This window comes from Neurospora tetrasperma (assembly GCF_000213175.1).
Source record: "Neurospora tetrasperma FGSC 2508 unplaced genomic scaffold NEUTE1scaffold_81, whole genome shotgun sequence".
Taxonomy (NCBI): Eukaryota; Fungi; Ascomycota; class Sordariomycetes; order Sordariales; family Sordariaceae; genus Neurospora; species Neurospora tetrasperma.
Genome location: NW_009799179.1, coordinates 4,938,361 through 4,950,985, shown reverse-complemented (window position 1 = coordinate 4,950,985; position 12,625 = coordinate 4,938,361). Strand labels below are relative to the sequence as shown.

Here is a 12,625-nt window from a genome sequence, read left to right as displayed (position 1 = left end):
ACAAATGTAGAAACCAGAAAACCTGATTGACCTTCGAAGCAAAAGGTTGTATATATGGCTTCGGACATCCACAGAATCCTCGACAATGGTACCACATGCCGTCATTGTAGCCCAAAAATGAATAAATTAAAAAACCAAAGTCCTCGTGGAAGTAACAGCTGCCCCTGTCATGCCAAGTTCTTTTGACCAGTATTTCGCCCCTCAACAAAAATCATGGGCGTTGAGATTCACCCAGCGACACCCATATGCTATCTATTGTGTGGGTGTACCAAGCAATCATCAAAACGCAAAAGAATGAGACAAGAAGAAAAACATGGTGCGCAACTCTGTTTCACGCTGTCCTGCTTACATTGTAGGTATTCACAGCCAGCGTGTTTGTAATCTCCGTGAGACGGACATCCTCGATTTCAGTTGATCTCATTGCTGGTCGGTACTACCCCAAAACCAAGAGCGATCGGCCGAGGTAACGGGTCAGCCTGAGAAAACCGAGAGCTGTCAGAAGCATATGAATTGTGATTGAACCGATAGTATGGAAACTCGTTTGTGCACCGTCTCTTCTCTCATTCACACACCCAGAACTTGGGCAGAATTCTTCATCTTCTCGGCTTTCCAGGATACTGCAAGAAAACTTCGACTGTACATACTATGCAGTAGGTGTGAGCTAGCCAATGCTGGCCTTTGAGCAACACCAGCCGTAAGAAAGTGAAGTGGGTGTTGCTCTCACTAACGTCAAGCATGACCTATGTAGTATGTACTTGGCACATCACAGATAATTCCGCTCCAGAGAGAAAATGGACAAAAAAATGGGTTGACTGACCATTGACAAAATTGGAAGCTTCAGAGCTTCCAGAAGTTTGCCAGTCCCAGCGGTAGTCCAACGTCCACATCGTTTCAGTCGCCTTGGCACCACCATATCCCCGATAGGAACAGCAGTGTAAAGAAAGCCCCGCGCCCCCGACTCCCCAATTCTACCGTTGTCTTCTCCATGTCTACCAAGTCATGCACGGCACGCGACAAAGTGAGTACCGTTATCACCAATGAGCATATCACGTTGAGAACGTGGAGCAGAATCGTTGATGGAGCTGTTTCGCTGGTGAGAGCGTGGCAAGTTCGAGAGCCAGTCCATTCTCCAGTTCGTCAGTGGTTCGCTGCTGGCTGCAAAAGCACGAAATGCGTTGGCCCCTTTTGGGCTGCTTCACAAGGGGTCGGATTGTGGGGAGAAACGCCCGTGCGAGTTTAGTGCATTACTCGAAATCACGTGATGACAGACAGAATGCGGAACTTGTAATCAGACTGTGATGTTTTAGCTAGATGACTGTGTGGGGCTGAGATTTAAGTCCTTTATTAGCGGAGTACCTGCAGTAATCATCCTACTTGCTGGAACTAGCGTCTATGATCCAACACAAAAAGGGATAACATACTGAGAGCCCAGTTTCAGGGTGTGAGCTCAATTGAAGGCTCTGATACCTCCTGCATCATGGCACTCATCCGATCTTGCAACTGAAGAGTTCCCTAGGATCATGATACATGTACTGCTCGTTGGCCAATGTTCCCTTGTCATACTGAGATTCGGGGTCTGATGCCAAGCTCGAGGTTCCAGAGCTGGGGAAATACCATGCACAGTGAAAATGCTGAAGACGCCACACCGTCACTCAGGAGAAGAGCACAGTTCGTTTACCCAGCTCGGCCACACCGCGCGCGTACCGCCTTCGTGTTGGCTTGACCGCCCACCGGTGGGTTGCGGGTGAGCGGCCGAGACAGCCATGGACAGCGCAATGCAGGCGCGAAAAAGGCTGGAATTTGATGTCACCGAATCCATCAATATCGATCGCTCCAGGTCTTTCTCTTTGCTGACAGACAAACCCGGTCCCGCCCCTTTTGCATTCTGCTCGATCTCTCCATCCCCTTTACAACATCTCAATTAGTTTGACTCTTGTCTATTCTACACCACCAGAAGACCATCGACACTCCTTTTCTCGACGTGATTCCGCCTTTTATCCGAACTCTTCCAGCACCTGTACATCCCGCCCTTCGCAACTGTCAAGGGGGCGAATTATTTACTCCGCCGTTATCGCATTCGCATATCGCTTCGTCCAGCAAACCCGTCTGCCATACTCTTTCACTCCAGCAGCATCTCTCATTTGGCATTGTGAACAACAATCGTTCGAAAACCCGCAGCACGCCGCTTCTCAGAAATGAGCGCCTCATCTACAGTCGCCCGTAGGGCCTTGGTCGTGAACCCATTTCTGGGTGCCGGTAAGACTTTGCCCGACTACGCGCTTTTTGCGCCGTTGTCATTGGACGCCTGCTAATCTGAACCGCATTCACCAGGCGTTGCTCTACCGAGGCAAGGTCTTCTAGCCGCGTCGACGCTTCTTGCGCGCAATTCGCGGCACATCATGCTTAACAACCAGACTTCTGCCCTTGTTTTTCCCGTCCGCCCAATTACCACATCTGGAACCAGCACTCATGGATCGGGGCCGCCGGCCGGACCCCCGCCTGGCTTCAACGCGGAGGAAGCTAAGAAACCTCTTCCCAGAGAAGCCGCGACGCTTCCTGTTAAGAGCAAGACCATCGCTGGCGAGGTGCAGGAGGTGACTAAGAAAACGACTGAGGCCTTGGCCGGGACTGAAGCGTCTCAAAGCCAACTTGCGGAACAGAAGCAGTCCGGCGCCGAAAAGAGCGAAGGAAAGAAGGAGGAGCCCAAGTTGACCCTGAAACAAAAGATCAAGAAGGAGGCACAACACTACTGGGATGGAACCAAGCTGCTGGCTGCCGAGGTCAGGATCAGTTCGCGGCTTGCGATCAAGATGGCGGCAGGTTACGAACTGACTAGGCGAGAGAACCGCCAACTCCGGAGAACTGTTCAGGACTTGGGTCGCCTGGTTCCCTTTTCCATGTTCGTCATTGTGCCATTCGCCGAATTGCTTCTCCCTGTTGCGCTTAAGCTGTTCCCCAACATGCTTCCCAGCACCTACGAGGAACAGAAATCCAAGGACAAGAAGGCGTCTACGCTTCGGGCCACCCGGAAGGAGGTTAGCGACTTCCTGCGCAAGACTATGAAGGAAACCGGTCTCCCGTTGACGCAGGTTACGGCGCAAAAGGAGGAGTTCAGCAACTTCTTCCGCAAGGTCCGGTCTACCGGCGAGAAGCCCACTGCTCAGGACGTGATCAAGGTCTGCAAGATCTTCAAGGATGACTTGACCCTCGACAACCTGTCCAGGCCGCAGCTCGTGTCCATGTGCCGCTACCTGAACCTCAACACCTTCGGCACCGATATGATGCTTCGCTACCAGCTCCGCCACCGCATGAGGCAAATCAAGAGAGACGACCGTGCCATCAGCTACGAGGGCATCGAGACCTTGTCGGTCGCTGAACTTCAAGTCGCGTGCGCCAGCCGTGGCATCAAAAGCTACGGTGTGTCACCTGCCAGGTTAAGAGAGGATCTCCAGACTTGGCTGGATCTTAGACTTCGTGAAGGTGTTCCTTCCACTTTGTTGGTGCTTAGCAATGCCTACATGTATGGCCAGACCGATGGCGAAGTTTCCAGCCAAATTGAGGCTCTAACAGGCGTTTTGTCCTCGATCCCCGAGGAATTGTTCCATGAGATTGAGCTTGAGGTTCACAACGCGGAGGGCGCCGCCACGAATAAGCAACGACTTGAGGTACTAAAAGAGCAGCAAGAGCTGATCGACGAAGAGCTTCAGCAAGATCAGGAGAATCAGAAGACTGGCTTTGCTACGCCGAGAGATACGGAGGACATTGACGAGGATCATGAGAGGCACATGCAGGCCAAGGCCGACGGTATCGAGAAGGCCCAAGTTAGTGAGGCGGTAGATGCCGAGCAGGAGGCCCTCACAGCAGCCCGTGTTGACCAAGCGGGGGAGCAGAAGTCAGAGAAGACTACGGAGAAGTAAGCAAAATGTGAACGAGGAAAGTTTTTGGGAGGAGTTTAAGCGGGTGCCGGCAATTCGAATTCACTTCGACGTCCATGGGACCTTGAAATTCTCCTTTGTTGGATGTTTTGGTTGCGGGTATTTAGCAGCCCTACGGTTCGGGACGGTGTAGGCTTTGTATGGTTAGGCATGGAACAGGCACCGGCGAACCGCGACGATGGAAGAATCAAGGGTTTTTGTTGCATTCATGTCACATGGTTTGCTACTTTTTCACTCATTCTGGACAGCATGCATAGATCATGATATAACATATACTAGACACAGGAACGCATCTCAACCAAGTAGAAACAGCAAGCGATTGCACCCCACAAATCATGAGATGACCGGCGTTGTGAATGCGGACAAAGACTAAATGTAACACTGTACTGTAGAACAACTACCGGCGCCCAGGTCCATACTGGCGAGTAGGGGCGCTCAGGGCGATCAAGTGAAATGGCATATCACTTCAAGGGATGTCGCCAAGATGTCAAAGATGCATAACTTGAGTACCGGTACTCCAGATTCGATAGAGGTATTTCCAAATTCATGGACGGTAGAAACACGGGACGCAAGGGCGGCATCACCGAAACAGGTAGGCTCCGTACACTACCAGACTAGATGTACTCGCAGGGTTTCCTCTACATTCGGGCGTCATAGCAAAATGCCTACGAGATGTTATACATCCAAGTACCAACGTCAACTCCAGCATTTTCCTTCTATCTGTTCACCGTCATAAATCTAGGCTATATTTCAGAATCACTGTAATCCATTGTGTATATCGAAATGCTCACCATTAGGAGTATACTGGGCACCTTTTTTCTTATGAAGTAAAGTCCTTGACACGCTGCGATCCAGTGGTACCCTTCCCTCAGAACGTACTTGCAGCACCAACTGGGGATAGGCCGCCTCCAACTTGCAGTTGGCCTGCTTGGCTCTTTCCCCGCCATGCCATACGTCAATCCCACCGTCTGCGAAAGACAACCATATTCCCTTCCCACTCTACACCAACACGCTGCGCTGACCGACGGACTCTTAAAAGATTAGTTCTGAGCAATACATAGTGACATTACCCGAACCAAGTCTATGAGACGCGCATTTGTTATACAATATCTCCCTCTGAGCAATCTTGAATCGCACTCCCTTCCTGGGCGACTCGCAAGCACATTCCTACATTCAGACGACCGTTCAGTACCGGCCTGCAACCAAGTTGCCAAACCAGTTGCCTTAAAGCAAAAGCCGAGCAGACAAGCGGGCATACATAGTGGCGCAGCGGCGTCGTTAACGTCTTGGTAAAAGGCCATCGATATGGCGGTCATTGACCAGGACAACTTCTCCAACATTTCGTGGCATAGTGAGCAGAACGCAGAGTCGGCAGCCTCGACCGCGCAGGTCCATCACGAGTCCAACAGCAGTCCAGAGTACGCAAGAAGCGGACCAGACGACGGAAGGCCTGGTGACAACGCCGCCGGTATGGAACACGACGAGCTCGATCACAGCGGCGGCGAGATCCTCGACTGCACTGTGTCTGACCCGCACAAGGAGAACGATGGCACCAAAGATGCCTATGTATCCTATCTAATCACGACAAATGTATGTGCTGTTTCTCTACACAATACGATATTGGCCTTGGTTCACTGCCGTCTCGGGCTTCTACAAGCCAAGGCTCCTCCTACCATGGGTTTCCACAAGGCTAACATACCCTTCTTTTTTTTGTCATTTCTATAGACCACTTTTCCTTCCTTCCAGAAACCCAAAACCACAGTACGACGACGGTTCACCGATTTCGTTTTTCTCTACAAGGTCCTATGCCGTGATTACCAGGCTTGCGCCGTCCCTCCGCTGCCCGACAAGCAGCGAATGGAATATGTGCGGGGCGACAGGTTCGGCACTGACTTCACCGCGAGGCGGGCATACTCGTTACAGCGATTCCTGGCTCGTCTGGCCCTTCACCCGATACTGCGGAAAGCCGACATTCTCCATGCCTTCCTGGAGAGCCCCGACTGGAATGCTACCATGCGCAGCCGGTCGGTCCGGGGGTCGCTAGCGTCGCCCGGCGGGATCGGTGATTCGACTCTCGGCGGAAGTGCTGCAGCGGGCGGTGGCGGCGGCGGCGTCTTTGATACATTTGCGGACAGCTTCATGAATGCATTCACAAAAGTGCACAAGCCCGACCGGCGGTTTATCGAGATCAAGGAGAAGAGCGACAAGCTGGACGAAGACCTCAACCATATTGAAAAGGTAGTGGCGCGGGTGGCCCGCCGGGAAGCCGATATTGAGTCGGACCTCAAAGACCTAGCCGAGCAGTTCCAAAAGCTCATTACCTTGGAGCCCGGAGTCGAGACAGCTGTGCGTGCCTTTGCCGCTTCGGTGGAAGACACCGGATCCGGGCTCAAGAAGCTCAAAGACCATACTGACCAGGACTACCTTGGCTCGCTACGGGACATGGTGGCATACAGCGGCACCCTCAAGAACCTACTCAAGGCGCGCGAGCAGAAGCAGCTCGACTATGAGCAGCTGACCGAGTACCTCAACAAGAGCAGGACGGACCGCGACATGCTAGCGTCAGGCCAGAGCTACGGCACCGGCTCGGCGCTCATGAGCGGTGCGGGCGGCTTCATCCGCTCCAAAATCGAAGACGTCCGCGGCGTGGACCACGAGCAGGCGCGCCGCGACCGGCAGCGCAAGCTCGAGCTTCGTATTGAAGAGCTCACTCGCGAGGTGGAGGTGGCGCGCAACGAGTCGGAGAGCTTCGCGGAGCAGGTCAGCCGCGAGGTGGAGAGCTTCGACTGGATCAAGCGCGTCGAGTTCAAGCGCCAGTTCAGCGGGCTGGCGGACGCGCATATTGAATTCTACGGTGAAGTCATGTCGGTGTGGGAGCAGTACGTGATGGAGATGGAGAAGGAGGGAGTCGTCCTCCCGGCATAGAAGGCTAGGGAGGCGGCAAAAACCAAGGAAGAGGATACTACGACTGACGAGGAAGAGTGGGCGGATAGTCATGAATATCTCCACCATGACAACGAGAGAGATCAGCAGGGTGCTGGTGCTGGTGCTGGGGCCGGTGCACATAGGGGAGGCCCGAACTACGGCGGAGGTTTATCACCACCGAATTGGAATGATATGGACTGGCATGTGGTGCCGGGACCCAACGGCTCTTGAGCTCTGTTGCATACAAGGCTCTGCTGGAGCCTCCGCCTGTTTCGTAGAATGGGACAAAGAACTCCACCGTAGGACTGGCCGTGTGACGAGAAGGGGATGATGTGTATTTTTCTAATGAATAGCTACTACGCAGGATCGGTTATGTATTGGCATTGCATTGCTATTAGGTGTGCTGCGATAGCACGCAGGAATGACATTGTTAAACTCATTGACGGCCCCTATTATTAAAATGCGGAGGGATTCATGGCTCCTATTCGCGGTTGGCCTAGGACTGAGCAAGGTAAAATCATCATGATGCTCCGTAGGATAATATCAAATTTGTGTTTCGGTGATATCAATCGTCAGCAGCAGCCATGCCACCAAGCTCAAGAAGGGACACAGTCGAGGGCTCAGCACGATACAAAATGTAAGCCAAAGACGCGCGCAAGCAAAAGAAGTGGTGCTCTATATTCGCCATCGAAGTCTTTTCCATAACTTCGAAGAAGAAGAATAGTAAAGGTACGCCTAACTCAACTCATGACTATTGACTTTATGAGATCCCCTCTCTATAACTACCGCAAAAAGACAGAAGACACTTTATCGCCGCAATGGCCTCGACCCATGCCCACCATCGTCGCTATCACTCTCATCATCATCATCATCATCCCCCACAACATGATGTCCACTTTCATCATCACTATCCGATCTCAAAGCTCTTGCCTGCCTGCCTCCATTGCCAGCCGAACCAGAACCAGAACCACTTCCACTCGCACGTTCACTACCGCTCCCACTGCCGCTGCCAACCTCATCAACCCGATCACGATAAACCCCATCATCAGCATCCTCATCATCACTACCGCCAGCAAACGCATCATACAACTCCCCACCGCGCGTTCTTTTGCCTCCCGCCAAGCCGCCAGCGCCAGCCCTGCGCTTCTCAGCACTGCTGCCGCCGCCGGCCAGACCCTCGGCCTCCTCCTCGTCCAGCAGCTCGAACTCGTAGTCGCCACGCGGGTTGTTGCGCAGGCGCTTGCGCCGGGCAAGCCAGAAGTAGACAGCCAGACTGATGCAGAAGACACCGATAAGGGCGGCGGAGCCGTAGACCCAGACCATGGTGGCGGCTGACTTGCCGAAGGTGGGCAGGAAGGAGGGCAGCCAGGTGCTGTTTGCAGGAGTGGTGGTCTCCGAGGTTTGTTCGTCAGAGGTGGGCGACGGGTTGGAGGCGTCGGTGGGAGTTGGTTTCGAGTTGACGGGGCGGTTGGGATGGTCGGACACGGTGGTAGGCTTGGTGTCGGTGGCGATGGGTTGGGGTGGTAGGGTGGTGGTGGTAGCGGGGAGGGTGGTCGTGGCGATGGCGGCGTGGTCGTTGTCGTCTTCCTCGGTCGGCATCGGGAGTACCTTGGCCTTGGAGGCGTCCTTGCTCTCGCCCCAAAGCTTTAGGTGCCAATCGGTGAAGACGCCCTCGTGACTGTTGATTTGGGTGTCTTTAACGATGATTGTCCAGTTACCGACGCCGGTTTCACCCCTGGTTATGTACAGGTTAGCAAAGATCACCTCGGATAATCGCAGTAACGCGTGCGCTTACCAGTGAACGACACTCATGAATGTCCAGTCATCATAGCCAGCGCGGGCCTCGTCGTTCTTCCGGCTGACCGAAAGATGGCTGACCAGATTGTTGGGGCTGATGAGATCAACACTAAGATCTCCTCGTCTAGTATGCATGATGTTCATTGTAACCGTAATATGTTCCAGGCGCTCGACGTTGGCCTCATCCAGCATTGCCTGCGTAACTTCATAGCTGACGGCAACTCCCGTGTCTCCCTGGGGAATTGCTTTGTTGACATGGATCCAAGGAGAGTAGAACCAGGCCTGAGGCTTCACCTTCTTCCAGGTCTTGGCTGCCTGAACAATGGCGTAGCTGTCGAGTTTGCCGTAGCCATACATATGGCTGAATTGTTTGCCAATAGCAGTCGTCTGCCACTCGCCGCTGTCAAGGTTGATAGGAACAGCAGTGTTCACGGTAAGATACTGCATATCTCTCCATGAGAGATCTGGGCGAACCTGCAGAACAAGAGCAAAGATACCAGCTGCGAGCGGAGCGGCAGCTGAGGTACCACCGTGAGTATCAGAACAAGCATTTCCGACGTCAGTCGTGTGAATTGAATCACCACCGCCGCTGGAGTATGTCACGACCAGATTCGCGGAACACGATTCAGAGTAATAGGGATGGTCGCCGTTTCTGTCAACGGCTCCGACGGTGATGCTGTAGATGCTGTTGGTGTAGCCATCGAAATTGCAATTATCTCCGTTTCCTGCACCATTGCCGCTGGCAAAGACATAGATTGACCCCAGCCCACCACGGCCCTTCTGGACGGCATTGAGCATAGCCCTCTTGATGAGAATTCCGGGAGCATCCATACTCTGCCCGTCATCAGGGGGTCCCCAGGAGCACGAATAAATCTGATTGTGCTGAAAGTCGTAGTTCATAGCAACGGCTTCATCAGCGTCAGATATCAGTTTTGACAAGATACGCAGGCCGGCAATCCTAGAGTCATATGCTACTCCCACACCGCAGGCTTTGTTTTTCCCGGCCGAAACTTCACCGGCACAGCGAGTTCCGTGTTTATCGTCGCTTAATCGGGGCTTTGGATCAGGACCCTTGTCGTTAAAGTCCCATGACCCTTGGGCGTAGTAGTTGTCTTTCAAGTCATCGGTTTCCATATCCAAACCATCGTCGACAATGGCGACGGTGGCGTTTTTTCCAGTGACGCCTTCAAGCCAAAGCCCGGTAACATTCACATCGTGTCCAGTCTGGACAGTGTTGAAAAGATGCCACTGCTCCTTGAATATGGGATCTCTGATGCCCAAATTCCCGATAACTTCGTTTTGCTTCTTGACTGCCCAGTCAACCTCTTGGTCGGAAAAGAGACCCCTTCTAGAGGGTCCTGCTGGCCGGGGGACCATGCGCTTCTCCCAAGGTTTCCGCAAAATTTGCTTCTCTGAAAAGAGGACACTATCCAGAACATGGGGCTCGTCGCCTAATGATCGTTTCCGGCGCCGGCGCTCCGTCAATTCTCTCTTGACGATATCGTGCTCGGCTTTCCTCCCAACAAAGAGATGGTGATCCTGGAGTTCACCAAGGGGCCCCTCATGAGACAATCCTAGGCTCCTGGCAACTTCGGTAGGTGACGTTCGGGCATCGAGATGGAGAACATAGTAATCGTTCGAATCGAAGTCGCGGGGGAGGACATTGGACGCTATAGCCAGAGCGGCCAAGCCCAGCGGCGTTGCGATGGCCGAGAGCTTCATAGCTGAGTTCGGGTAAATGATCTGGAGCGGCCCAAGGTCGGTCTACTTCGCAGGGGATGCGCAAGGTTGTGTAAGTGTTTTCAGTTGGTTGCGGTGTCGAGCATCAAAGACGAATTTGTACGACCAGCTCGTGTAGGTATATAGACAAGCAGAACAGTGTCTTATTCGATCTCGGCTATGGCAAAATAGTAGCGCCAGGGATAGCAACGGTGTTGGCCAATAATCAGAATGATGTTACGAAGACGGCATCGGTTCCCGGCGACTGAGAAGAGACTGGAAGGTCGAATCGAAAGCTCGTCCCTGTCGAACGGACATGGAGGCTTCGCGCGGAACTGGTCAGACAGCTATTTATTGCATAAGCAATGGAATCAAGGAGGGAGAGGGCACAGCATACAGGACGAAGCCCACTTGCGACCGTAGCAGCGGTCGAGAATCAGATAGGCCCACTGAGCAATCCTGTATAGGCTGGGAATGAGAAAGGCGGCACAGTTTCCCCGTTTCACCACGAAAAGATTAGGAAGATGGGTTGATTTGGAGACGGAGAATTCACTTGTTGGGAGTTCAGTTCGGCAATCTGGCGATGTGGCCTAGTAGAAAACCATCCCGCCACAGCGCAGGGGCAATGCACACAGACGGGCTGCGCAAGTGGCCCGGGCGACAGGCTGGGACCGGTTGGTACCTGTAGGTAGGTACAGGGCAGCTGCCAAGGGATAGACAACACCTCCAGGGGCAGAGAGAAGGACGGAACCTACCTCTACCTACCTACCTCAAGAGGTATGGACCCTGAATGACGCGGCAGTTCTGGTGGGGCCGAGACTCTAGGGGCCCCTTGTAAGGGGGGCCCCCATGGGGCAGGAGCAGTGTCAGCATTCCACATGTATTCTGCGCCGTTACAAGATATTGATTTACACCCCTCGACACCATAGAACCGTCTTTATACCAATCATACCTTGTCTTGTTGGAACGATCACCGAGATTTACCTTTGCTCAGTTTTCCATGTTCAAGGCGCTGCTCAGGGATGGGGTTTTAGTAATGTTCCGTACCTAGTGCACTGTCAAACGTCCCATCTTCCGGGTTTCGTCTTGTCTTCAACCGACATTCCAGCCGTATTCGCCATGCGAGACAAGACGAAACTTTGAAGATCATCTATGCTCAAAAATTCCCACTATCATCGATGGTATCTTGGGAAAACTATAGAATACTGTCCATATCTCAGCCTTTGGTTCCGACACACAAGATGGTAACGACGACAGCATTTCCATTGACGCCTCCCATATCATGCATGGCGGTAGAGGTGGACGGTCTTCACGTTGCCTGCGGAAAACAACGTGGCTTCGAAACATGTTTGTGAAACGAGGCGTTTGCGTATGAGTTGGGCCTTTCCGCTTTCTCACCTCAATAAGGATGAATGGCTTCTATGATGGTGTTGCTCCCTTGGTACTCGTTCGGCATTGTCAAAGAATCGAAGAGGCTTTACGCCAACGCCAACAGGTCACCGAACCCGGCCAAACAACCACAGACAACTCAAAGTCGTGTAAAGGGAGACTGAAGGCGAGATCTTGGTGGGCTGTATCGATGTGAACCACTGTACCTACCTACCTACTTCTTTGTTTTGCCTCTAGTAACCTCAAGCAATCTTCTACTAAGCAACGCGGCGCTTGTACCAGTATCATGGAGCCGTAAAGGTAGGTACCTCTGGTTACCCAGTTGTACGGCTCTTAAGCGTCATGTATAAGACAAGTACCCCGACCACCACCCTCCTGGGACAATTACATACCACAACTCCGGGCACTGTACAGGTCAGTGCTGACTCTGTAGGGCCACGTTCCGTTGTTAGATGCTAAACGATGTCTTTGTGCGGGCAGTCGAGCAGCATAGTACCTAAGTTCCTTTCGGTTTCTCTTGAGTGATCAATTCAGTCCTGCAGAATGGGAACAACAGCGAGACACGACCTTCGATGCAGTGGTCGAACTTGATAACGTCGGGTAGAGATCAATCCCGGAGCAACAGACAACCAATGATTGGCCATCGAGATCCTTCTTGCACCAGCAACAGCCTGCTGTACCTCTAGTAGGCCTTGCACATTGGCAGATACAATATCTCTGTCCCGAGACAAACGTCGTCGGAAATCTGATGTCTCCTTGCCCGGTAACGAGGTGCCAGCCACCGGCATTATGAAATTCGGTAAGTATGTTAGTTGCTGTGAAGCACAAGACGGGAACTCTTGATTTAGGGCAACGGCCGC

The 12,625-nt window shown here is 52.8% G+C and overlaps 3 protein-coding genes across 3 annotated transcripts; 2 read left to right on the top strand and 1 right to left on the bottom strand.

Moving 5' to 3' along the window:
• Window positions 1–2,014: 2,014 nt before the first annotated feature.
• NEUTE1DRAFT_91077 (uncharacterized protein) lies at window positions 2,015–4,260 on the top strand (the record flags this gene model as incomplete). Its single annotated transcript, XM_009857935.1, has 2 exons — window positions 2,015–2,256; window positions 2,332–4,260. The coding sequence occupies 2 exons, from the start codon at window positions 2,196–2,198 to the stop codon at window positions 3,915–3,917; spliced, it is 1,647 nt and encodes a 548-aa protein (XP_009856237.1).
• A 696-nt stretch (window positions 4,261–4,956) lies between these two features.
• NEUTE1DRAFT_72381 (uncharacterized protein) lies at window positions 4,957–6,876 on the top strand (the record flags this gene model as incomplete). Its single annotated transcript, XM_009857934.1, has 2 exons — window positions 4,957–5,525; window positions 5,661–6,876. The coding sequence occupies 2 exons, from the start codon at window positions 5,241–5,243 to the stop codon at window positions 6,858–6,860; spliced, it is 1,485 nt and encodes a 494-aa protein (XP_009856236.1).
• Window positions 6,877–7,516: 640 nt separating this feature from the next.
• NEUTE1DRAFT_133220 (uncharacterized protein) lies at window positions 7,517–10,379 on the bottom strand (the record flags this gene model as incomplete). The annotated part of the gene is made up of 2 exons (XM_009857933.1): window positions 7,517–8,595; window positions 8,656–10,379. The coding sequence occupies 2 exons, from the start codon at window positions 10,377–10,379 to the stop codon at window positions 7,668–7,670; spliced, it is 2,652 nt and encodes an 883-aa protein (XP_009856235.1).
• Between the last annotated feature and the right edge of the window lie 2,246 nt (window positions 10,380–12,625).